Source organism: Notechis scutatus, chromosome 2 (genome assembly GCF_049901735.1).
Source record: "Notechis scutatus isolate UNSWTSFEM ecotype Mainland chromosome 2, rNotScu1.2, whole genome shotgun sequence".
NCBI lineage: Eukaryota > Metazoa > Chordata > Lepidosauria > Squamata > Elapidae > Notechis > Notechis scutatus.
The window spans coordinates 117,240,084-117,267,519 of NC_142010.1; the positions used below are offsets into that span (position 1 = coordinate 117,240,084).

The 27,436-nt window shown below is 39.5% G+C and overlaps 1 protein-coding gene across 3 annotated transcripts; it reads left to right on the forward strand.

Annotated features, from left to right (window-relative positions):
• The first annotated feature begins 3,226 nt into the window (after positions 1-3,226).
• Positions 3,227-27,434, forward strand: CARD14 (caspase recruitment domain family member 14). Of its 3 annotated transcripts, none has more exons than XM_026667266.2 (21): positions 3,228-3,350; positions 4,758-4,992; positions 5,786-5,923; positions 6,552-6,877; positions 8,284-8,454; positions 8,914-9,033; positions 9,747-9,872; positions 10,742-10,885; positions 11,797-11,928; positions 12,496-12,605; positions 14,708-14,799; positions 15,442-15,487; positions 17,490-17,679; positions 21,084-21,210; positions 22,603-22,840; positions 22,957-23,020; positions 24,467-24,575; positions 25,031-25,186; positions 25,631-25,722; positions 25,872-25,987; positions 26,241-27,434. In XM_026667266.2, the coding sequence occupies exons 1-21, from the start codon at positions 3,309-3,311 to the stop codon at positions 26,455-26,457; spliced, it is 2,991 nt and encodes a 996-aa protein (XP_026523051.1). In that variant the 5' UTR covers positions 3,228-3,308; the 3' UTR covers positions 26,458-27,434. The 3 variants fall into 3 exon arrangements, with proteins under 3 accessions (XP_026523053.1, XP_026523051.1, XP_026523052.1); XM_026667267.2 differs by having other exon boundaries at positions 11,800-11,928; positions 26,241-26,897; XM_026667268.2 differs by lacking the exons at positions 22,957-23,020; positions 24,467-24,575; positions 25,031-25,186; ... (1 more) ...; positions 25,872-25,987; positions 26,241-27,434 and having other exon boundaries at positions 3,227-3,350; positions 22,603-22,844.
• The last annotated feature ends 2 nt before the right edge of the window (positions 27,435-27,436 follow it).

Below are 27,436 nucleotides of genomic sequence, written 5' to 3' on the forward strand. Positions count from 1 at the left end.
CTTGCCTGTCTGCAATCATAGATTTTCCAGTAATGGAACTTGATCCGCCTTTTCCTACCAACCCAGGTGAGGCTTATGACTGGCTCTGCAAGTCTCATGAGCAGTTCCTTCTGCTTGAATAACTGGAGTAGCTGTCACCAAAGCAAGTAACATTTCATCACACAAAATTGGTGTCTGTTACTGACATAGAGGGCCACAGTGACAAATTCTTTCTGTCAAATAATGGGCCATAAAGACAAAAAAAAGTACCTTATACAGTTAGTCCTTGATTTACCACCACAGTTGAGCCCAAAATTTCCATTGCTAAGCGAGACAGTTGTTAAAGTGAGTGTTGTGCCCAATTTTACAGCCTTTCTTGCCGTAGTCATTAAGTCAATTACTGTGGATGTTTAATTAATAACAGAGATAAGTGAATCTGGCTTCCCCATTGACTGCTTGTCAGATCGCCGAAGCTAATGATGTGACCCTGGAAAATTGCAACCATCATAAACATATGCCAGTTGCCAAGTGTCCAAATTTTGATCACGTGACCATGAGGATGCTGCAACTGATCATATGAAAAGCAGTCCCCAATCACTTTTTTCAGTATCGTCATAACTTCGAATGCTCACTAAACGAAAGGTTATCAGTCAAGACTACCTGTACTAAATCAGAAGACCTAATTCTAACATTTCTGACACAGGCATCCTGCAACTTTGCTGTTGGAGAACCCTGCTGTTCAACTCAGAAGCTTGAACAAGTTGCTTTATGGTAGGCTTATGAAAGCAGATCGAGGGACCCATGTTTTCATTTGAACCATACGATTGGTCCTCCCACAAAGAAAGCATTTTTCTGTATTATGGTCTCTCCCATAAAGTTCAAATTCATCCTGGAAAGTCATCAGAATGTAGATAGTAAGTTCCTTCAGACTGTGCGTGTCCTCTTTTTTGATTCATTTGATGTTGGGTGAAGTACCACATGTCTTTCTCAGGATATGAATGAATGCATCCATTTAAGGCTTATGGTGGATATTTCTCTGCTTATTAAAAAGTATAGAAATGTCCATCACAATCCTTATAATTTAAGATGTCACTTAATATTTTATGTTAAAATCTCCTTTAGTTTTCTTCTGTTCTTCCTGCTGCAAAGACTTGTATTTTCCCACGTATGCTAAGATACAAAAATTTTAAATACCAGCCCAGAGGATGTGATGCATTTATACTCTCTTCTGGCTGTCTGGCACACAGCAACAAGCTGCTAAGGTCAAGTCTGAAGCCAAGTCTAACTTCCCCAACGTGGACTTCAACTCTTAGAAATTCAACACTGTTCCACTTGCCAAATAGTTGCAGTTAAAGTTATTTTGCAATTGTTGTGTTGCTTATGAAATTAAACTAATGTTACTGGGAAGAGCTTCAGAAGTAAGAATAAGAATCAGAAAGGCATAGGCTTTCTCCAAAATTTGGCTGCCCAGAAGTATTAAACTAATAAATGGAAACTCAATTTTTCTGTAGATGAAGGTGAAATTTCAGGGGAAGGAAGAATTAACCATCCTATCTTTCTTCCTTAAACTTCCATTAAAAGATTTCCAGCATATTTTTCCATTGATAAGCCAAAAGGGGGAAAAAGTTTATTCACTGCTTTCCTAACAGATTAGAAAGATTAAATAATTAAAGTTTAGGTGATTGCAGGCTTTCTCTGGACATCCTAAATATCTGCCAAATCATTTAAGGAAAACTGATCTCTTTCTATATACTCTAGGCCAGGGGAACTTATAACTACTGTATTTCCTTGACATTTTTAAAAAAAGACAAGTAGTGGGTTCATTTATACTTATTTAATTAGTTTGCAGTTTATCATCTGACACCGAGATGTATGGATCTTGAGTTTCAATTTTTGTCATCATGAACATTTTATTTAGCAGCCAGTAATTCATGAACAGGTCTCAGTCTTTGCAAGCCTATCTAACCAGATAGATACCCAACTTTTAAATGTTTTTAATATGCTTATACATCCGCATATTTTTATGCTGATGTAACTTTTGACTGAGAGCTGCCCAGAGTTGCTTATGAGATGGGTGGCTATATAAGTATTTTAAATAATTAACTATGACCATTACCATTCCATAAAACTATATGAAGAAATACTTCCTTTTTGCCTACAGTCTCAGTATCATAAGCAACCCTCTGTGGTGTACATTTTTACATCAAGTAGGAAATTTAATTTTCTATTACTCTTCCAAAGCTTAAGTAAACTGTACAGCACAATATTTTTCAAGTCCAGTCACTGAACTCAATGGCTAGTAAGAATGCCTTAAATAAGTATTTGTTATTACTATGCACAGTCAATTATTTCCATACTCTAAGATATAAAAATAATCAAACTGATGTCCTCAAGTTGCTTTAGATGACAATACTCCTAAGTTTTGAAGCCTGGGGATGATAAGAGTTGTAATTTAACTCAAGGAAGGCACAGTTTGGGAAGCATTGCTATAAGTTACAACAAACAATGGAATGCTATAGATATACAATTTGATGCCTGAGTAAAACTAACAATTTTTTTATTTCACCCAAGTCTAAATAAATAACTTATTTTTGATTTGGGGAAAGAGTCCCCCTTGTTTCTGAAATGCATATTTCTGTTTCATTGTTTAGCAGTATTTTAATCTGTTAACATTAGAAGACTTTGCCATTCTATTTCTATTGATTTAAATATGGGGCTTATTATCCATAATATTTACTGTTATGCTTGTTGTATTTCTTTAAGAATGAAATTGTAATTAATCCCTTCCCTTCCCAACACTCAAGATAACTCTCAGGACATTCTGATTTTAACATTCAATCAAACTAAGCTCCAAGCTGAGCTAAGAAGCAGAAAATACATGTTACAAATAAACTTACAGGATTTCAACATGTTATTTTAATGGAAGCATCCTACTCTGAGATTTTGGACATTGTGATCATTGTTAAATCTCTGTGCTTACTCTTCTATTTACAGATAAGAAAGCAGTGCCTATCTTTGTGTGTTGATAGAGAACTGAGTTACCATGTCATTAATCTTTGAACTTTGGTTGCGTGATTATTTTTAATAAACTCTCTTTGACTAAAACCAAGTGGAGAGAGGACTGGTTATCTCCCAAGCCAAAGGGATCTTTGGATGTTACAATAAAGGTGTATACCTCTGCTGCACTTTTGGCTTGGCCCTGAGCCAAAAGGAAGAACTTGTATTGGAGAAAGGAAATCTCCCAGGCAGGCAGAACTAGCCCTCCTGAAAAACCAGTTTGTCAGCTGCTGCTTAAAAATCAGTTTCCCTCTAAGACATGCTGTGATAACATGCCCACAACAACGTTTAACTCTATTGATCAACAGGAACAGGTAAGACGAGCGAGCGAGGGGGGGGGGTCCTCTGGTTTTGCTTTCAGCTTAAACTGGCCAGCGGGAAGACTGGCCTGAAGGAGGAGGAAAGGGCTCCTAGGTCTTTAGTGAGAGCCAGGATTTGTATCTCGGTTATTTGAAATTCAGCCCAAGGGCAAAGTGCGGATGAAGTAGCTTGCTCAAGGTTTCAAAGTACTGAGCCAGAACAATAGTCTCTTCTGATTCCATTCAGGTAACTGACCAGAAGCAAGACTTTAATAGGAATGTCTAGAAAACCTGCAATTGAGGCAAGGAAGGTCGTAAAACGGGGCAAAACACACTTAACAAATGTCTCAGCAACAGAAATCTCAGGCTCAATTATGGTCATAAGTCAAGGGCTACCTGTACTTATATTCTCATCTCTAAATTACCGAAGAGCTAGAATTCCAAGCTGAGGGATTGACTGTCTGAAGGCCTCACTAACTCCCATGTTATGAACCTGTTCAGTCACTTAGATCTGTAGCCAGACATTTGTCTATGTGATGTTCATACAGGGGTTTAGTCTTGGCTAAGCATCCTATTCCTTAAGAGGCATGTTTGGCCTCTCCAACCCTCCCTCATTAAAAACAGACTACCAATAGCAAACATTGGAAGATCACTGTGCAAGATTAATTAAAAAGGTATTGATTTTTAAATAAAAGTATTTTTATTTAATATTTTAAAATAAAATCTGGGACAGGCAGCCAAGCCAAATGCTGTCTGGAATAGAAGGGTTTCAATAGCTTTGGGATAAAGGGTGTCTCAACTTATCATCTTCTGGCCATTTAAGCTAACTGAACTCTTGATGCTAGAGACCAAAAAGAAATAATTTTTGGAATATAGAATTTTGCATCAAGGCTCACTTTGTTATTTAAGTATGTATATATGGGGCTGTGTTTGTATTTTATACACATATGCACATACGAAGAATAGACAGAACTCTGACGATAGACTATGTTATTATATAGTAATAAGTAACAGAAACAGATTTGAAATAGAGAGAACCTAATCGAATCTCAACAGTTCATTTTTAGCCTTAAAGCAATCAATCAAATTACCGGTTAAAAAGTTTCTATAGGTAGTGTATGATTATTTAAAAATAGAATAATACAATTTAAAACCAAAGCAATAGTAATACAATGCAATCTAATGTAGCCAAAATCAATAACTATAGTCAGACCAGAAATAAAAAGGAGCTGAAATAATGTAATTTGGATAAAACAGCAAGATTTTAAAATATTTTAAAAGCTAAAGTGTTTTACCACTTCCTGTAGGATTTAATTTCTGCCATGCTTCATGTCAGTGTAGAACTGAAGATAGATTTTATGAAGTACAGTTACTCTTTCATTACCTGCCTCCCAAAACTATCAACATCTCTTATCCTTTTAGGTTTCCATTATGGGGGAGACAGGAGTAGATGATCCCAACCTCGTTGATCAAGAACTTCGTGATATGGATGAAGATCGTTTATGGGAGATGGTTGAGGGGCATCGTTACAGAATTGTGAGGGGCGTCTCCCCCAGTCGCCTTACCCCATACTTACGGCAGGCCAAGGTGCTGGGTCAATTGGATGAGGAAGAAATCTTGCACAACCCCCAGTTCACAAATAGAGCCATGAGAGTCGGTAAGCACCCTGGGTATTGTATTGTTTATGGCAGTATGATGTATGGTACTGTAACATGTGCAGAGCAGAGGAAAGCTTTAGATGATGGAGAAACAGTTATAAAGACCGTGTTTCTCATATAATAAGGCCAGATCTTTTTTTTTTTTTTGAGCCCCGAAAAAATGGCTAGGCCGTCTTTTCGGGGGTGACTTAATTCCCCCCCCCCCTTGCATCTTTGGGCGGGCAGGCAGCGATGGCTTGGATGTTGACCTCGGCGTTGGTGGGGCATTTCATATTGGGGTCAACACAGGCAGCACCATATCCGGGTGTGCAACAAAAGTACTTCCTAACGGCAAGCCCCCCCACCATTCCCCCCCATTTTGCATGTTTTAATATAGGCCTTAATTTGGGGGGAGGGGCTTAATTTCATTTCATGCCTATAAAACATGCTGGGACTTCCTATTGGGGGAGGCCATATTGTTGGAGAAACAGGGTATATACAAAATGTATACCATTATAGCTCCATCATAGATAAATAGAGAAGTGTTCCAGTTTAAATGGCAAGCTTGCTCTTTATTTACAGGTTAAGACATTATAGGGTAACACTGCTTTTAAAAGGTAGTGTTTTTAGTGAAACCAAAGAAGATTTGCAACTAAGTTTGCTCAAATACTGTTAAATTACAGTGTTATTCATGGAGGAAAGGTGAACTATATGGCACACATCCTTCATGTGTCTCTGCCTGGGTAACTATAGGTCATTGGACTTTTTAGTTCCCCATCATTTTACATTAGTGAACTTTCTGATCTCTTATAGGCCACATGCTGGATCTTTTGAAATCTCGTGGGAAAAATGGAGCTCTCGCTTTTCTGGAAAGCTTGAAACTTCATAATCCTGATATTTATGTGCTCATTACTGGCTTGGAGCCTTCCATAGACCACAACAATTTTAGCGGTGAGTTTTTCCAACTTTCCTACCTCACTCATTCTTACCTGGGTTGTTTTTCTAGACAAAACAGATGAAACTATAAGCTCCGCTAATCACTTTGTGGAGATCTGAGAGTTGATTCACAAAACTGGTCTGGTTTGATTCCCCAGGGGAGATCATTCAGAATGGCATCTCTTCCTCACCTATCAGTTTTCCTTCTGTACATTCACAATATATTCTCAGTGTGCAGTAAATAATATTAATAATAGTAACAACAATAATAATACATAGCTGAGCCTTGATACCTTAGTGTTATCATTCTGCTGATTGAAGTAGAAGCTTTACAGTGTTCAGGTCTGGGTGTTGAGAAAGGCCTAAGCATTTTGTCCCAAAGGTGTTTTTTCAAAAGGCAACTGGATTTTGCTTTTTTCCTTGAAGATGTTTTGCTTCTCATCCAAGAAGCTTCTTCAGTTCTGACTTTAGAACTGACTTCAATTCTGACGTCAGAACTGAAGAAGCTTCCTGGATAGAAGCGAAACGTCTTCAAGGAAAAAACAAAGTCCAGTTGCCTGTTGAAAAAGCACCTCTGGGACAACCATGACTTGGATGGCTGAGAATTTCCATAGACAATTAAGCTTTTTCTTCTTTTCTCTAGATCTGATTGAAAGTTCTCAGCTGACAGAATGCTTGGCCAAAGCAGTTAGCAGCCTGCAAGAGGAGCTAAGCCAGGAGAAACGCCAGAAGGTGTCCCTGCTTCAACACTGCCGCAAGCTCAAGGAAAACACTGCCCGACTGGAAGCTGAGGCCGAAAGCCTGCGGGGCATTGAAACTGAGTGTAATCGGATGAAGAGGGAACTCAGTGCTCACTTCCATGAGGCCCTCAAGCTTAAAGATGAACTTTATGGGCTCTCTTTGCGCTACAGCAGTGCCCTTCAAGAGAAGGACCTGGCTATTACCCGCTGCCGGAGCTTGCAGGAAGAGGTGTGAGAGAAGAAGGGTGCATGAAGCTTTTCAGGGTTTGTGACATCATATTAGCAGGTCCTGGGTGCCATTGGCAGGGTGATTCCAGATGGTCTGACCTGCTGAACTTACCATGGCATTTTGCTGGTCAAGAGGAGGATAACTGTAGGCATAACGCTTGCTAGAGCACCAAAATGGTTCTGCTTGTAACCTGCAGTCATCTGTAGCTGTCCACTTTTGTTTGGAAGTGCAATAGAATATGAGAAATGTTACTCTCGCATGGACCATCTATCTCAGTATCCTGTTTCCATGGATACTGCTGCTGCTGCTGAAGATGAAAGATGCAGCCTAACAAACAAATGGAAAACGCAGCAGAGATAATCTAGCTTAATCTGAATGACAGGAATGCATGTCTAGTAGACCATAATAGAACTGATGGACTTTTAGTTATATATCAGTTTGGGATGATATTGCAGGATCCCAAATTATGCAGATTTAAGGTAGAAATCCTTCAAACCTGAAAAATAATACGGACGATTTAAAAAAATCAATCTGAAAATCAGGAGTGTCGAAGAACTGTTCATTACAATTGAGTTTGGGGCTATTATTGATCAAGATGAATCTGGTGTACTTGTGAGATAGGTTCAAGAAAATAGAAGAATAATTGGCTATTATGATTTCTCTAGCATTTGCCTCCCCCCCCCCCCGCTTTTCCTCCTGTGCTGCGATCAATCAGATCTTTATTGCAAAGTGTTTGCGGGCTATTAGTACCCTTGGTCTGTAGACAACTTCAATTTAGCACTTTGTAGTAGGATCTTCAACAAATTGAGGATATGGAAAATGGGAGGAGAAAGAATTGTTAGCTATGTTCGCCGCTTTGAGTTATCTATAAAGTGGGATAAAATCTAATAAATACATTCTTAAAGCAAGAAGCTTTAAGGACTGATGTTGTGGAGGGAATTGCATAACTAATACAATTTACCACAGTTCATTTAGTGACTGTTAAAAGTTACAGCAGCACCGAAAAAAGTGACTTATGACAATTTTTCATATTTATGACCGTTGTAGCATCTCCATAGTCACATGATCAAAATTCAGATGCTTGGCAACTGGTTCATGTTTATACAGTTGCAATATTCTGGGGTCATATAATCATCTTTTGCTACCTTCTGACAAGCAAAATCAATAGGAAAAGCAGATTCACTTAACGACCATGTTACTAACTAAACAGCTACAGCAATTCACTTAACAACTGGGTTAACAAAGGCTGTAAAGTGAGACAAAAGTCACTTAACAAATATCTTGTTTAGCAACAGAAATTTTGGGCTCAGTTGGGGTCATATGTTGAGGATTACCTGTTAATTTTTATTTTAGCTCCACTAGCCATGTTCACAGCTTCTTTCTTTCTGTGTACCTGTTCACGGTAGCTCTACCTGATGAAGCAAGAATTGCAGCGAGCCCAAGTGCCACCGTGCCATCAAAGGGAAGGATCCTCAAGAATTTCTGGGGATGCACAGATGCAGACAGATGAGCTCTTAAAGCTGACAGAGGAGAACGAGCATCTCAAGTCACTGTTGGAGCTGGAAACCTTCAGTGTGGTAAAAGACATTGTCAGCTATGCTCCTATTCATCCTTTCCTAATAATCCTAGGAATAATAGAGAGGATAAGAGATCTGTAACACATAATTATTAGTAATTTCACCAGATTACAATTTCAGGCTTCTTTGGGGCAAACTAGGGGAGGTAAACCTGTGAGGAAAACCACATGAGTTTGCAGGAAGTAGCATGTCCAAAGCTTGCTTGGCCAAGGGCAGCTTCCTCCAAAAGGAAGCCCAAGACTTTTGCACAATAGGGCAAAAGCCTGTTTAATCAAGATTTAGCATGCCTTTGTGTAAGTCTCCTAAAACCACACAATGTTCTTTTTCAGGCTGCAGTTAAGTGGCAGTTGTATAGCTTGAGAGCCTCTTCCATACGGGTACCCCTATGCGTCTCTAGGTGTGGCATGGCATGGGTTGGGATGAAAAAGCTTCTCTAATGAGCCTGCCTTACCTGCCCAGGTGCAGAAAGATATTCTAGAGCAAAACCTTGATGATGCTTTGGAGGGCAAACAGGAATTGCTGAATCGACTTCACTCACTGAGAGAGCAAGCAGCACTTGCTGAGAATCATCGAAAACAGGTGAGAATGCCGAGCTACCTGAAGTTACCTGCTCCTATGCAAGAGGGAGGGAGGAAGTCTCTTTCTGTGCCTAGGAGAGGCATCTCCTATACTTTCAGGAATTGCCACTCTCCTATGTGCTTACCCTACACCGTTGGGAATCAGGAAGTAGCTCGTCTCTTCTGTATATGGCAGCAGCCATGTGAAAATTAATAGTATATTAATTGCAGTAAGACCAGTCCTTCTTCAGTGCTGAAGGGCAATCCTATTTAAGGACAATGACTTAATTTGATCTGATCTAAAAGGGCTAAAGAAGAGTAGATACTTTGCAATGTTGGTTTTACATACAGAATTATATACATTATAACCCTGATACAGTAATCAGTAATTTTGAGCTGCTAATCCCAAAGTCTTCAACAGCATTGTTGCCTTGTGCTTGCAGGGTGGTAATAGGCAAATTGTTTTTTTATTTATTTGTTTGTTTGTTTATTAAATTTATATGTCACCCATCTCCCCTACAAGATGACTCCAGCTGACTTCCAAATTATATAAAGTGTTTACCTTGGTTCTCAGACATCAGTTTATAATAGGAAGTTAAAGAGAATTTAGTCTACTTTAGACTGCTTTTGTAAGACTTGCCAATATTACATGTAATAAGAGCAATGGGCCCTACATAGAAAAAAATGTGATATGATACGATACTTTCACCTTGCTGTATTTGCGTTTTTGTGCAGTGTTGGGAAGAAAAGGAAAATACTTTAATTGAATGTCAAAAGATGAAGGTGGACTGTGAGATCTACAAGGAGCAAATCAGTGCCCTTCAGGCTCAAATAGCTGATCTACAGAAAGAAAGAGATCAGGTATTAGGAAATGCGATGAGCATGGAATGAGAGCTTTTCAATTCAAAGTGACAAAAAGATTGTCCAAAGATGAGAAAACTGTCTTGCTGGCAGAGCTCTCAACAGGACTGAACCTTGCAGTGATTGCCAACTTAAATACTTCGAGTCGTGTAAAGTCTGCTGGTAGAAACTCTGTACCTTGGAACCCTTAAAGAGATTGTTATTTGAATTGTACTTCGCAATCTAGCCTTCCTGCAGCTTTCCAGTCGTTCGCTATGTCCAATGCTACAGTCAGTACAGGTAGTCCTCAACTTAGCCCAAAAGTTCTGTTGCTAAGCAAGACATTTCTTAAGTGAATTTTGTCCCATTTTACGACCATTCTTGCCACAGTTGCTAAGTGAATCACAGTAGCTGTTAAGTTAGTAACACGGTTGTTAAGTGAATCTGATTTTCCCGTTGACTTCGCTTGTCAGAAGGTTGCAAAACGTGAACGCATGACCCCAGGGGCCCTGCAACTGTCATAAACATGAGCCAGCTGCCAAGCATCCAAATTTTGATCATGTGATTATGGGGATGCTGCAATGGTCATAAAGTGTGAAAAGTGTTCATAAATCACTTTTTTCAGTGCCGTTGTAACTTTAAAACAATCACTAAATGAACTTGTAAGTGAAGGACTACCTGTATTTTTAAAATTACTATAGTACTGTATTATTTGTTACTATAATACTACAGTATGTCCCTTTCTTTAGATTGATTCTCACCATTCCTAAGTTAATTATTAAAGCCATTTTAACTACTACATGAAAGGTGCTTCTTGTTGCCTTTAGCTTATTTCTGTCTTTTTAATCTCCAAACCTTCATGCGTAGTGGTCTCTATCTAATTCCTGTAGGCCTACAATTCCAGAGACACTGCTCAGTTGGAAATTTCCCAAAGCCTCCTGGAGAAAGATTCTCTTCGTCGTAAAGTCTTTGAGCTCACAAATGAAATTTGTGAACTCAGGAAAAAGGCCAGCATGGGAAATTCGGTGCTTACTGTAAGTTATGATCGTGGTTAGGCTTAGGAGAGGAAGGGATAAATCTGTGCTTCCCAAAAATGCCTCTAGCACGATCCTAATATTTGAAAACCTGCTTCATAAAATCCAAAATGCAGTTATTACGGAATAAATGGAATTTTATTTTGTGTTCTCAAGTTCCCCACCTGATTCCTTTTCAAGTAGCTATTCCCTTCGAGACAAGAACCACAAAGTATAGGTACTAACATTACCTTTATTGCTAGATAACATTTACAGAAACTTGAAAATCTGAACATATTTCTCCCCTCTTTTATCTCCCAGGAAACTAGGGAGGGTCCTTTCTGCTTCTGTGGGCGGAAATATATTTTTTGCATGACGGTTGTCTTACCTGCAGCTCTTCCTCCTATCTCCCAAGGTTATTCCCATCTCCACACTGTTCTCTTTCTATCTTTGTGTGACTCACTGAATTACACTTTTATCAAATGGGATACTAACGCACTGTTTGTATCTCCTCGGTGATTTGCAAGGTATAGTGACTTGTAACATTTAGATTATATATTCTAACTAAGACAGAATAGCATGAGCATGCTTGGGATGAAACTGGGCTTTGCACGCACTTATGATATACTGCCCAATATGTGTTAAAACTGATACTATCCTTATTAGCAGGAAATACTTCATGTGGCAAGGTTTACAACTAAGGCTGATGACTTAATCTACAACAGTTTACTTTACCAAAAAAAAAAAAAAAGCATTACATGAAATCTTCAGTTGATCAAAACTATTGTGAGAAGTAAAAGCCAGTATCTATGGGTCATCTGTTGTCAATCAGAGCATATGAAAGATAGCAGTTTGGCATATAAGCCCCACAGACTCTTCTCTGTCTTGTAAACCAAGATATTCTTCTGAGGGGACACTTTCTATTTCCTTAGCAGGTACCAAGGAGTGGGCTTCCCATCACTGAATCCAAGGACCATTGTCCAAAGAAAAAGCAGCCCCTGGTACGAATGCATGCCATCTGTCCTCGGGAGGACAGTCAGGACAGCTTGATGAGCATATCAGAGGTGTGCATTTCAATCTTCCACCCATCTCACACCTTTGTATCTTCTTTTAAGTTCCAGATCTTGGGTAAGGAGGGATAGTGATAGTGGTGGGATTCAAAAATTTTTACTACAGGTTCTGTGGGTGTAGCTTGGTGGGTGTGGCAGGGGAAGGATACTGTAAAATCTCAATTCCTTCCCCCCTCCAGATTACTGCAAAATCCCATTCCCTCCCCACCCCACTAACCTGCTTTCCAGCTCCGTTCTCCTACGCAGGGCAACCAAAGAAGACCCAGCCAATCATCTGGACACAGGAGGCAGAGAATAGATGGGAGCGGGGCCAGTCAGAGATGGTATTTGCCAGTTCTCTGAACTGCTCAAAATTTCTGCTACCGGTTCTCCAGAACTGGTCAGAACCTGCTGAATACCACCTCTGGATGGTGAGATATGGAATAGGCCTGCTCGTGATGTTGACCAAAGGTCTGCTATGCAGAGCTTTACCAGAAAACTTGGGAATAGCTCTGAATGAGGAAGTTTGAATTCAGTCACACTGGAGGATACTTATGGCCTGACTGTCCTTTTATTTTGTAGTCTTGGTCAAGTCATGATCAAATGGACAGTTTCCGATCATGCAGCCCAATCCCACCTTGTAAACTTTCTCTACAGAGAAGAGCCATGCAAGACAGCTCGCTTTCTTGGAGGTAACTGTTTCGGGGGGGTTGTGGAGATATATCATATTTTGTGCTAGATTGAGTTTGCAGATGTGACAAAGAACATTTCTAGCATTCAAGTGCTGGGATCAAATGTTTCATTTGTTTGCCTCTCACAATGCTGAGAGGTAAAAATGGACTCCTTTAAAGTCTTCATGTTCCACTGGATTCTGTAAAATAAAATCTAGTCTCCAAACATGCAGGTGTTTAGTTCCAGTAGAATTAAATGGACCTGTTCTAATAGAAAGACCTCCTAAGTCCCTTCCAACTCGGTTATTCTGTTAACTGTTATTTACAACAGGTTAAGAACAAGGTGGGTAACCTTGTACTTGTGGATGATGGATATCCTGTGGCAGGGCTACAATTTCCAGTAGTGCAGGGGTTAGAATGCAGCATTGCAAGCTAGTTCTGCCCACAGCTAGGAGGTCACTCCTGACCGGCTCAAGGTTGTCTCAGCCTTCCATCCTTCTGGGATCAGTAAAATGAGGACCCAGATTGTTGGGGGCAATATGCTGACACTGTAAAACAGGCAGAGACTGCTGTCAAGCTTTGTGGAGGAATATATAAGTCTAAGTGCTATTGCCATTGTCCCAGCGCTGCATACAATGATGCTATATTTCTTGACAGTCCATTTCACTGCAATGTAATCAAAATAGGTGTGTGAGAGGTGGAGGATCACAAATACTGTTTGGAAGCTACATGCAGCACTTAAAATTTTGGGTGCCCATTTTTTGGCCAGGAGAAAATAAGAGAATGTTGAAAATTATCATGCAAATTGAATTGCTATTTCTTACAAACAGTCTAAATGGTAACAATTCTTTGTCAGTCTGTTGCATTTCTGAAGCTTTTATTTATATAACACAAAATAATATAAGATAAAATATGTTGAATTATATATTCAATCAAATAAATAATATGGAGATATAACTATTCCCCTAGCTCATGAGTGAAACAGCTATGATGATCTTTTGAACTTTAAAATATGCCTCAAGAGGCCAAATTCACCCTTTATCTTTTGAACTAGATCAGTGAGGAAAACCTCTTGGTCTCGGCATGTCAAAAATTCAGAAAATGCCTAATTTGACCTTGATAGAGTGTCACTCCCCCCCCCCCAAAACACATCAGACAAATAATTCTTGACATATTCATTTATTTTTTAAAAAATACAGTCCAACCATGTATGGTGTTACATATTACATAAACAAATGTCCAAAAATTACAAAAATGAAATACAAGTAAACCAAATTTAGACATATATAAAATAATAATGAAAAAAACAGATTCATCCTTTTTCTATAAGTAATTGAGATAGGGTATGGCTGGAAGGAAAGACACAGCTGAAAGGACTTGAATGTCTCTCCCATCATTCTACCTGATTTAGAGGAATGCCAGTCATTTCGCTATGGTGGACGTCATTTTCAATTAAACATTTCAAAAGACAATGGTTTGCTGAGAGCTTGGAAAGGGGGAATGGGGAGCAAGTCCCTGGCCCACACTTCTGAAGTCCTCAACTTACGACCATAATTTGTTGCTAAGCAAGACAGTCGTTAAGTGAATTTTGCCCTATTTGATGACCTTTCTTGCCACAGTTGTTAAATGAATCGCTGTAGTTTTAAGTTAATAACATGGTTCCCCATTGACTTTGATGGTCAGAGGGTCGCAAAGGGTGATCACATGACCCTGGGACACTACAGCTGTCACAAATACATGCCGGTTGCCAAGCGTCTGAAATTTGATCATGTGACCATAGGGACGCTGCAATTGTGTGAAAAACATTAATAAGTCACTTTTTTCAGTGCCATTGTAATTGTAACTTCAATCAGTCACTAAACTAATGGTTATAAGTTGAGGACTACCTGTCCAATAGATTGTCAAATAAAAGGTTCTGCCCCGGGCCCAGGTAACTCTCAGAATAAAATGTCCATCTAAAGCAGCTCCAAATCGCACCAGGCCTTCACTCTGGTAGTAACTTCAGAAAATGCTGTTGACTGGCCTTGCAGTCTCCAAAAAGAATGGGAAAACTCGGGTGGCTTTTATTTTTCTCATTCACAAGTTGTAGTTTCCCCTCTCTTTTATGTCTCTTCCTGAAACAGTTCTCAGGAGTTCCTGGATGAGGAATTTTCTGTCACCTCAGCTGAAGAGAAAGGGAGGGATCCTTCTTTTGAATACGACATAGGGAGAGATGGTAAGAGTTTGCCCCAGGGGAATCTTTTCCTTGTATTTTCTAGCCTGTGGAACAGGAAGGAAAACATTCTCCCATTAATGTATTTGTGAACCTGCTTTTTTTTTAAAAAGTCCAAGAATGATTCTAGCAGTGCCACTTGGAAAGATCTATTTGCTAAAGCCCACATAATGCTAAGGAAAATCCATAACATAAGTAACAGCAAGGCATTAAATTAGTTTTAAAGATATTGTTCAAATTTAAATTTTGGTTACAAAGGGAAGGTACAAATCAGTCTGGTTCTTTCCAGAGCTTTTAGAGTACTGGATACTTAGCCAGCTTGGCTGAAATTAGGGAAATCCTGGAAATCCTATACCCCTTGCTTCCCTTTTTTTTCCCTACTATAATCCCTTACAATCCGGAAAAATTATTTCTACTTTTGCTCTTGAAAACCATGTTCCATTTTCCTTCCCTTGTTTTTCCCCCTTAAGGAATGAAAATGGGAATCCATATCTAGCAAGGCAGGGAAAATACAATGAGAATGTGTTAAAGATTATTTACTAGCCATAAAAGCAATGGCAATGTTGCGTGATTTCAGGAAGGTCTGGACTAGAAACCAATTGCTTTGCTCTGATTGCTTTGTGTTCGAATGTATCTTTCTTACAGATGGCTCTTCCCTCTGGCTCCACGTAGATCCTTGCATCTCTGAGAGGTAAACACACGGTCCCGGGCAACACCATTTTATTTTATAATGCCTTGCGGTATTGACAAATCCAAACACAAGGAATATGAAGTGAAATGATTTATAGTTATATTGTAGTATTTTACTTGCATTGTGTATATGTTTTGTATAGTTTTAACCATTTAATATCGTAAGCTGCCCAGAGTTACCTTGTAGTAGGGGTGATGGTTGATAAATTTAATAAATAGATAAAAATAAAGAAATAATAGAAAGAAGGTTTCCAAACTCCCCACCTGGCAATCTAGCCGAGAAAGAATCAAGAATCTAACAGCCCCGTTGAATAGAATTGACTGGAAGAAAGGTTATTACAACAACATAAAGAAGCCAACGAGTATCTTACAGTACTTTCAAATGAGACACCAATACATAGATAATCCAGGGAGGCAAAATTTGTGTCTGTTTCCTCCCTGAATTGCCTATATGTGTCTATAACAATTTACCACAGCCAACTTGTCATGGCCAGCTCACTACAGCTAACTCATCACAGTCTACTTGCCACGGCCATCTCGCTACGGGACAACTTGGTGTGGAACAAGAGTTACACTAACATCAAAGAAATGGTAGAATAGAATCATTAAAAAAAGGATGCAAAAGGAGGGACAGGATAAAACGTGAATGGCAAAATTTTAAATAATTTTTATTTATTTTAAATAATTAAATAGAATAATCCAATTGTCCCATGGTGAGTTGGCCATGGCGCATTGTCCCACAGCGAGTTGGCTGTAGGAAGTTGGCCATGGTGAATTGGCTGCAGCTAATTGGTCATGGCAAGTTGTCCCATTCCCAGCCAGATTCACTTAACAACAATGTTACTAACTTAACAACTGTGGTGATTCATTTAACAACGGTGGCAAGAAAGATTGTAAAAGGGGACAACATTCACTTAACAACTGTCTTGCTTCGCAACAGAAATTTTGGTTGCAAGTCTAGGATTACCTATAGATGCTCACAGAAGGTCTCTTTAAGGGGTAAAGTGTGAGGTTTGGAAATGTTTTTGGTTATTTCCCTTGATCTTTTGAGGCACTGCTTCAGAGCATTATTGGTGTCCCTTTATGTCTATATGGCAAAGAGATAGCCTTTTATTCCAGGTCTCCAACATACTCTTTTCCATGGCAACTGCTTTCTGCAAATCAGAGAGCCTGGTTTAAACAAAAGCGTGCCTGCAGGCCATTGCGCTGCTCTCTTGACTGTTGCCTGTTCATGTCCAGTAGAGATTAGAGATGTGTTATTTGCTTGTTTTATGCCGAACAGCTGCCAAGGCATTGTAACATTGCTTAAAACTAAAGTAGGCAGCAAAATCTGGAAGCCACTAGATGGCAGGAAAATGTTAAAAGTTTTATATTTACAGTGGCCAAAGTGCCTGCTTAGTTTTCTTTCTCTGCCCCATATTTTTAAAAGCTATTTAAATATTAAATATTTTTAATATTTAAACATCCTGCAGAGTAGAGTGAAGCACTACTTTTAGTTTAAATATTGTCTCTGGCCCTTTCAGCATTCTAAAAAAATTATTAAAAAATGCTGCAAACAGGCCCAGCAAAAAAAAAAGACAAGAATAAAATAGGCAAGAGTAAATCTGAGTGATAGAGCCTACAGAATAGGGAGCAACCATCTACTAGTGCTTTGTCATAGGTAAACAGATATTTGTAATTGGCCATACTTACTATTTTACTATGGGCAACCCTCCCTATTATAGCCATTTCATGCAAATATCCATAACATGCTGTAAAAATTCAAATATATACATCAATCCTAAAATATTCCCTACCACTGATTTACAATATTTGATGATGGACATTTCAAGCCCATAATGGCTTTCCTTGATCTAAATTTGTTTTAATCTTCACATTGAATAGCCACAGGTAAGTGTCTCTGCTCCGCTAAGACCAGCATAGAAGCTAGTTGGAGAGATGGATCAGTGGGCGGAACCAAAACCTATATGGACTTTATCCTGTCTGCTTTGTTCTCCTCTTAGTGTACCCATGCGCCGCCGACTTGCACAGCGCTTCCCAAGCCGTATCACCACCATTGCCTTCCAAGCCAATGCCTTGTTGGAGCAGATCAGCATCATTGGGGGCAACCAGACTGGCATCTTCATTCATCGAGTCACTCCTGGATCCATTGCTGATGAGATGTCTTTGTCACCAGGCCAGCAGGTTGTGCTGGTAAGACATTCCTACATCTTCGCTGTATCATGTTGTGTTCTACCTTCCTGCAAAGTCTCTAAAGTAACAGCCCCCAGCCTTTGAGGCACCAGGGACCAGGGTTCTGTGGAGAGAGGGTTTTCCGCAGACCAGAGGGGGCGTGGTTTTGAGGGCTGCCTGTGGATGGGGCTTCGCTTGTTTTTGCAACCCGATTTCTGGCATGCCACGGCCCAGTGCTGGTTTATGGACCAGGGGTTGAGGACCTCCCTTTCTAAAGGAAAGTGGGCTCTACCAGATGACGCAATGCTGACACTAGAAGAACATGGGCAGCTGCTGATCACACCCGAGCAGGGCTTTGCAGTTTGGGAGTATCTTGCCACTAGCGCAGTTTCAACAGTTTAAATTGCAAACATATTGCTAACCCCTTGTGCTCTAAGGAATAGTCTAATCTTCCATTGGAGGGGATTTTTTTTTTCCACCTCACCTCACATCTTGCTGGCTTCCCTTACAGATTCTATCAAAGTTAAGAAAAGGGGTTCAAATGCAGAACTGCTGATAGGGCAACATTACAGGTCACAGGGGTTGACAATAATGTGAGTTTGCCACTGTAGCCACACCGATAATAAGCTTTTAAAGGTTTTTAATGGTTTGGTTATATTTGCAATCTCCTTGTGTTTGCGCTGCTTCCCTTCAAATTACCTCTAGGATTTCCCCCCAAACAATGGATAAACGTTCATTTTTTTAAAAAAGTGCAGTATACATCAAGAAACACATGGAATTAGAAGAGGTTGCCTGGTAATTATTTTATTATCCGGTTGAGGGAAAAAAGGAAAGGATTTGTTTAAGCTGTTGACTTAATGGAATGAAAGGAGGCAGGGATAAGGCATCCAATTGTGGGCAGTTTGAAAGGGCAGCTAACAAACACTGATTATGGCAGTTCTCCGTTCTGAGTCAGAAAAGGAGTCAGAAAAGCTCACAGTGTTTGGTTGGCTGAAAAGAGGGGCAAATCACCCTAACAGCCAGGAACAATCTCAAGTGTGTTTTAATTAGATCGAGAAGAGTAGGGAAACAGAAAATCTGCTCATCTGGGGGGGAAAAAAACCCTCCACATTGTGTGTATTTGTGTAAAGATGGCATATTTCTCTCTGGGTACGTTTCTTATTCTAAGGCGGCCTTTGTCCCTACCCCTGTTTACAGGAAATGCTCAAGATTTTATATTGGCTGACATGTCATCGGTCCCCAAGAAAGAAAGCAAAATAGAAAAAGTAAAACATTCTAAGCGGTGGTGAAGGTACTTCCAACAAGCTTGCAGCATTAGCATCTAGAATGATCACTGTTGCTATAAAAATTCCATAGTAGTTCTCCAAGCGATTCATAAGCAGTTTTAGGGTTGGGAAAATGTGATGTACTAGAAAGTCTTGTTGGTCTTTTCCAGTCTGGCTATCTTTCAGCTGCATAGACTTTAGTTTCCATGAATTCCCCTGCCAATCTGGCCATTTCTGAGACAAGGAAAGATAATTTTGCTATTATTCATTGAACTAGAATCACAGCGCCTGAAAAGCTCAGGATCTACTCAGCCAGTCTGAGCAGTGATGGTGAAATGTTCAGAGTGGCACAACACTGGAATACCTCAGGGTAATTTTTTTTTTTACAAATAACTTGAAACAAATTAATTTATTTGAAAATAAAGTAAGCCAAAATAAGCTGGTTTATTATTAAACAGAAGCTTACCGCTTAATTGCTTTTGGATAGTTTCTTCCTGTCATGTGAGTGGTTAAACAAGCCAAGAAACCATCTCCCATAGTTTGTTTAGTTTTTATATCTCAATGTACTCAATCAGATAGAGCTGGAAGGGACCTTGAAGGTCCTCCAGTCCAGCCCACTGACCTATACCATTTCAGACAAGTGACTGTCCACTCTCTTCTTAAAAACCTCTAGTGATGAAGTACCCACAATTTCTGAAGGCAAGCTGTTCCATTGGTTAATATCTGAAATGTAATGGTTCACTGTTGCTTTCCTATTACATCAAGGAGCACAAAGGCCACAAATCCCAATTTAGATAGCATACTAAGGAAACCATAGGCAAAAACCTGTTGTTTTGCTTTGCTATTAGTTTAGTTTAGTTTATTGTCATTGCACCGCATACAATGAAATTAAATACCATCTTCAGTGTACATTATGACTATGAAAATAAACACAAACACACATCCTTCACGTTCTATACATTGAATTGAAAACCCCCGATATTGCATCAATATTGCACTATACAGCAGAATTCAAAAGAGCTACTGCCCTGGGATAGAAGCTGTTTTTCAGCCTATTTGTCCTTGTTTTTATTATTCTGTACCGTCTGCCAAATGGTAATAGTTCAAAAAAAAGGGTGCCCAGGATGAGATGGATCTTTGAGAATATTTTGAACTTTCCTAAGGCAGCGGGAGCTATAAAGCTCTTCCAAAGAGGGGAGAGGGCAACCAATGATCTTCTGGGCAATGACATTAACCCTCTGGAGTGCTTTCCTATCTGCCACTGTGCAATTGGCAAACCATACACAGGTACAGTAAGTTAAGATACTCTTATGGTGCAGCAGTAGAAGGTCACCAGCAGTTTTATTTTTGCTTATATGAGGATCAAATGGGAATGATTGGGCAGGATGCACTAGCACCTGCTAGGAGAAGAGAGCCAGTTCGGTGTAGTGGTGAAGGTGCTGCCCTGGAAACCAGGACACTGAATTCTAGGCCTCTCTTGGGCAAGAAATCTAGCTGGGTGGCTTTGGGCCAGTTACTCTCTCTTAGCCCAACTCACCCCACAGGGTTGTTTGGGGAAAATAGGAGGCAGAAAGATTAGCTGTAGGACCATATAGTATCAACCTTGTTAATTCTCAAGACTCTTTTTTTGGCTAAGTATTCAAAATGGACTATGATTAATATGTGTATATATGTGTGTGTGTGTGCTTGTATACATATATACAGCATATGTATATGTGTGGATATGTGTGTGTGTGTATGTATGAATATGTATGTGTGTATTTATATTTAATGAATAATATAATCACTCACAAATTATGAAAGATTTAGATTTACTCATATATTCAAACTGGTCTAATTTCAAGCACATAGTTGTGAAATTGTCAGAATAAGATTTTGCTGAACGGTGAATCATGTCCCATAATTTTATGGCCCCTACCTCATTTTATGTCCCATAAAATGACTGAAACTCCTCTCTAAGCCAACCCTAACCCTAACCCAAAGTTCAGCTGCCCTTTCCATTATAAAGCCCCCTTCACTGTCAAGTTGTTACTTTTTCTATAAAAGTATCATTAGCATGGGAAAGGTCTTTCCTGTCTCTAAGCTGAGCTAGATTGCAGCTGTTTGACCTTCTCAAACAGAGTCTCTTTGATCAACATTTCAAGTTCTTTGAATGTGTAGGTGGATTATGGAGTCATGGAACCGGGTTTCAAAGCTGTCCTAGAAGATGCAACTCTTGAGGAGGCTCTCTGGGTCCTGGAAAAAGTGAATGGATTTTGTTGCTTGTCTGTGAAGCACAACATGGAGGGTAAGGATATTTGCTTGCCTTGGAGATGTGCTGTTGTCTGTCTCTCTAAAGGTTGCTGAGCTACAACTTCCATTAGACCTCACAATTGTTGTAATGATGAGGCAGTCAAGTTGTTTGATCATGAACAACTGAATCATGATGATCTTTATTGGAGTCTAGTCTTGCATTTATACACATTTTTAATTATCCTCCATCATTGGTTAACTTTGGTTACTGCTTAACTTTCGTTACTGTTTAGCATAGTAATCCATACAATTAATTATCTCTAGTTAAAGTCTAACATATGTTTACTTCCTCTCTCTAATCCTCCTTTAGATTATTGACTTTGTTTACCTGAGTTGTATTTGCTTGGAAACATTCTTTATCTGAGGTTTGCCATCCGAACGGAACATTCCTGCAATTACAACTCTACACACGATAAGCCATACAGTTAATAGAAATTGGGCTTTGTTGACAACTCACATCATCTATCCCTGGTGTACATGATAGCTTCAAAGTGCAAAAATCATAATGTATGATCCAAAAATGCTGATGATCGGGTATTTCTCCCTCTTAGTGGGATCCTACAGTGAAGTAAGACAAATAGTAGATTTGAGAGTACCCCTAAGAGTTGCATACTGGAAAACAAGAAGAAACTTTCCTGTACTATACAACTCAAGTTAATGTAAAAGATTTAATCATAATTGAGATGGGGGAGTGGATTGTGTTCCATTGTAATCAGTATGAAGGAGGAACAACTTGATGTTTCCGTGCAGGAATTCCTTCCCAGCATTTATGTTTTTCCAAATTCTAAGAAAAATCAGTTGAGAAATCAAGAAAATGGGGAAAAGTATTACCCAGGGTAAGCACTGACAATGCTAGCCAGAATGTGCTCTCTTCCATTCTGGTTGTAGCTTTTGGAAGGTGCGGTGGCTTTCTGATAGGTCTTAATAAACAAAGTCTTGAGAAACTTTTCGCTTGGGGCTTCCAGCACCCAGGTTGGTACACCAGATGCCATTGATGAATCCAATGTATGCAGGGAATAACCAGAGCCAGTTTAAGAGGTCATCAGCTTTGGTAACAATTGAATGGCTTTGAGAGTGCAAGTGCCTTCTGGTCACATATTATATTAAAAAAAACCAAAACACCAGAATAATGTGATTTTGGAAATTCCTGAACATTTCCAGTTTCCCATCCCCGAATCCTAAACATGAATTGGAAATTGGACATACAGTGATTGGGCATCAAAATGTATTTCCCTAATTTTGGCATCTCAACTTGAGATGAATATGGAACTCAAAGGATCTGCTTGGGAAGCAATTGTGCTCTCACATATTTATCCTCACATATTTACCTGACCTGTACTATTGCTGTACTTTGATTCACAGTTTTCAACACACTTCATCTTACTAGGTTACAAGAAACTCTTGACTGACCTGAACTCCAAGCTGGTGACATCTGGTGACTCCTTCTATATCCGATCCAACCTATGCCTTGAGAAACAAGATTCTGGAGAACTCTCAGTTGGATGCCATAATATTCTGCATGTCACTGACACTGTATATCAAGGCCAAACTCAGTGGAGTGCTTGCCAGGTGAATCCTTATACCATGAAAGACATGGATGCTGGTACCATCCCCAACTACTTCCAGTGAGTATGATCGTCTCAATAGGTCTGAAGGGAGTGCATTCTTGTCTATCTAATGCAGAGGTGCATATCTGCTTTCTTCTGCCTTACACGTTTCTGTCCCTGTTTCTTTGATATAGGGCACAGCAGCAGCTCATTGCCCTCATTCAAGAATTGGCTCAAAAGAACATGGTTTCCCAGAAGGTAATGAGGCAACCTTTCACTCTGCTTTAGAAAGTTAAATTTGCAAGTTGATTTAGACTGCACACTAAATCACAAAAATGCATTTCCACCAAGCTGGACCAAAATGAGGCTAAGGAAGAGGATTTCCATTCAGCACTACATCACTGATCTCCTTCCACACAAACAGCCTAGGAAATAAATGGGAATAGCAATTTTAGAATTAGCAAAAAATCCAAAAGAATTACTTGAATCATGGCACTCCCACCAACATCAACAGATGTAGACTTAACCCTATAAAAGAAATGCAATTAAAAGACTTCACTCACACACAAATTAATTGGCATCCATAGAACTCAGTATTGTATAGTACTGTACACTGTCTGTACAGTAACTGACATTGTAGAAAGTTGTATACTCCACAACCTCACATCCCCCACATCTCCTGCACTGATGATATCACAGTAGTAATACAAAATTGCAGTCCAGAGAACTCTAACAATAGGCCAACCCAGAGCACCAGACATTGCCAAAAAGGCATTAAGAATTGTAAATCTAATCTTACGAAGCTTCTTCTCTGGAAATTTGAAATTGCTAACTAGAGCATACAAAACTTTTGCCAGACCAATACTCGAATACAGCTCATCAGCCTGGAATCCACACTGCATATCGGACATTAATACAATCGAGCGAGTCCATAAGTATTTAACGAGAAGAGTACTACACTCATCTGCTCGCAACAGAATACCCTATATCACCAGGCTTGAGATTTTAGGCTTGGACAATCTTGAGCTACTCCGCCTATGGTTAGACTTAAGCATAGCACACAAAATTATCTGCTACAATGTCCTACCAGTCAATGACTACTTCAGCTTCAACCGCAACAATACAAGAGCACACAACAGATACAAACTCAATGTAAACCGCTTCAAACTCAATTGCAGAAAGTACGACTTCAGCAACAGAGTGGTCAATGCTTGGAATACACTACCTGACTCTGTTGTTACATCCTCTAACCCCCACTCCTTTAACCTCAAACTAATCACTATTGACCTCACCCCATTCCTAAGAGGTCTGTAAGGGGCGTGCATAAGTGCACCATTGTGCCTATCATCCCTGTCCTATTGTCCCCATTTATTTGTACCTATTTCCTGTATTCTTACTCATGTTTATGCTTATACCTATTATCTTGTAAGCGATTGACAAATAAAATAAAATAAATAAAATAAATAAATACTACACTGTCAAAGGACTTGTTTTCCTACTAATATGTGGGAGGCATCTGGGTGACAATTACTTGAATCAAAGGCTTGGCATGAAAATCATTTGGGGACATTGTTCTAAGGCAACTTTCCCAAGGTGGCCATCTCAAGCTTAGCTCCTATAATTGCCCAGCTAACTGCTGCCATAACTCCTGGGCTAGCTCTGTACATTCTGGGTTTAATATAATGTCTTTCCTTTTGCCCTTAGAATTCCAGTTCTCAACGCAAATTGGTCCGTATTGTAAGTACAGGCAACAGGATCAATCCACTTTGGTCCACTATGGAATGTAGTTTCTCAGATTCAAACAAGCCAAAAGGTAAGTTCAACTATTGCAATATTGTTTATTGTTACTGAAAGTTATGATTACAACCTACAAATATTTATCTAGGCAAATTTATGTCTAGATGGAGCTTTACTTCCTTTTTTTTTAAAGAACACAGGATTGCTCATTAAGCATCTATTAGGGACAACTAATTAATTTGCAGATTAAAAACATCTCTGAGACTTTCTAGAAGTTTGACCATTTTCTAGAAAAAAAAATCTTTCTGTAGTAACTAGATTACTTATCATAGGCCCACTGCAGCTATTATGTTTCTGGCTTTTTATATTCCTGACAGTAATTCTAAAGAATCTTTAATTGGGGCAATTTAATAAATGTCTTCAAATATGCTTTCTTAAAACATAGCTAGGAATAAAACAAACAAACAAATAAATAGTGGATGAAACCCACAAGCATGTATTTCTCTGATTGCTTTACTCTTTCCTTTCTAGTGAGTCCCAGGAATTGTGTCAGTCTGATGCCATACACTTTTGTCAGGCATTACAGACCTGGGCAGCCACGTCCAGTACTTGTGGTGCCAGCACTTTTGAGGAAGATCCTGGCTGACAAGCTATGCCTTTCCAGGGAATTTGAAAAATGTCCATCAGGTATACAAGAGTCAGGTGGTTTGGTGGAATTTTGCAGGGAAATATTGTTTAGGTCCTGGAAACCTCAGCATCTGAACTTGAGACAAAGCTAGTGGAAATGTGTAGCTGAACTAGAAGACAGCGCATTGGCTCACAGTAAACTTCACAAGGTCATGTCTATGGAGATTCTCAGTCCAGGTCATGCTTGTCTCAAAGGTTATTTTTCAAAAGGCATCCGGACTAACATAGTCCAGTTGCCTTTTGAAAAAAAAAAAACTTTGGGTTCACCAATTCCTGTTCAAATGATTTGTTTTGTTCTAGAACATAGACTATTTCTTGATACTGGATTTTCTCATTCTCTCATGTATCCAAACATTACTTCTAACAAAACATAAGGAAAAGAGATTTAGTTTGGATTCTGAACTATGCCCTCTCATTTTTTTCCCCCCCTTCCTGCCCCTGCAGACATTCAGAACACAGAATCCTTCCATGAAAACAAAGAGTTGAATGGCAGCTCTTGTATTCCTCGATGGGATCTGGAACAGTTAATGCAAAAGGTATTAGAGGCTGTAAGGACAAATGTTGTACTCAAGTACAGATGCAATTATATCGGGTGAGGGATTAGGATGCATATTCCCTTAGGACTAGCACTGCAAATGTTGTTCAGTGGTATCCGTGCACTTATACATCTCACTCTTATCTCTAGAATGTGCATGCCTGGCTGGATCTGGGCCTGGAGAGTGTGCAAGAACTTCTGGCCATGGACATTTATCCCATCATTATTCTCATCACCATCGGTGAGAAGAATGCCAAGAAAATCAAGTAAGTACTGCTACTTTGATCCCTTGCATTTCTCTCTGGCAGAATTGCTTCCCGATTATTTTTAATCACCAAAGATGTACCTAAACTCATTTCATCTAGCACGCAATTTTGTGTTTATCGGCTGTATCTTGAACTTGGCAATTCTTTCTCCTGTGGCCGTCATTCTTCAGCCTTTCCTTCACATCCACACAAACGTACTTTGTGAGTAAGCTCCCAAATTCTGATTCCCATACCTAAATGGCTTGAATTTCAGGAAAGCTCTTCAGCGCCTTGGAGCAACGGAGGACCAACTTTTGGAGAGTACCCGGAAAGAGGAGGCCCAGCTGGAGACAGTTTCCTGCCTTTACCGCTCCATTGCTCCTGATGCCTGGGGTGACCTTGATGCTCTCAACAGTTGTGTCCGTGTGGCTGTCGCCGATGAGCAGAAGAAGGTAGTGTGGGTGGAACAAGTGCCTCATCGATCTTTTTAGACCAATAGATGGGACTTAGGGCAATTGTTTCACCCAAGCCGAGGAAAAACTGAATGTGCTACTGTTTGTTCTGGAAGGAAATAAAACACATTCCAAGCCTATCAGCTGCATACTTACCATTTAGAAAATTACCATTTATTTTCTCATGGTCTCCCCATCCTTCTCCATCCAACCTCTTTCAAACCGATTTTATCTTCCCTCGCCATCTCTTTGAATTCCTGGCAACACATCAATCATATGCTGGCTAAATGTAGAGTACAGTGTATATGCAGAGGTTTGCTATAATGAATTTTTTAAACTCGGGTGGAGTTGGTACTCAAATCAGAAATCATGGAGACTGATCTGAACCATGTGGTGAAGTTCCTTATGAGCATGAGCATTCATTGAGCATGAAAATAATGGATGCATTTCATTATTTTTTAAATAAAAGAACTTCTCACAGGACAGAAGAATACCACTGTATTGTTTTTAAAAAGAGATTGAACACATTAACTAGCAAACTCAGCATATTTTTAGGCAAATTAACATTCCCTGCATTGTATTAGTCCACAGGTGTCAAACTCGATCATGTCACATGACATATCGCGATATATGTTTTTTGCCTTTGTGGAGCTGGGGTGGGTGTGGTGGCCTGTGCATGACACATCCGGCCTGCGGGTTGCCAGTTTGACACCCCTATATTAGTATATTAAAATCCAAAATTGGACTAAAAGAACTTTGCCCATGGTGCTGTCACACTGAAATTCCAAAAGCTTTATGTTTGGTTTGTTCCTTGACATATAATGCAGAAATTTAGCTAGCAGGCTTAGTATTGGATCAGGGTCAAATTCTCATTTGGCACTTAGTTCACTAGCTGACTTTGTCATTTAGGCTAACAGGGCTTTGTAAGAATAACCTGAAGATGGGGAAGAAGCCAGATGTAATCTATGGGGCTGCCTACCCTTGTTTTAATGAAGGAATAAAACCATTCATAAACGAA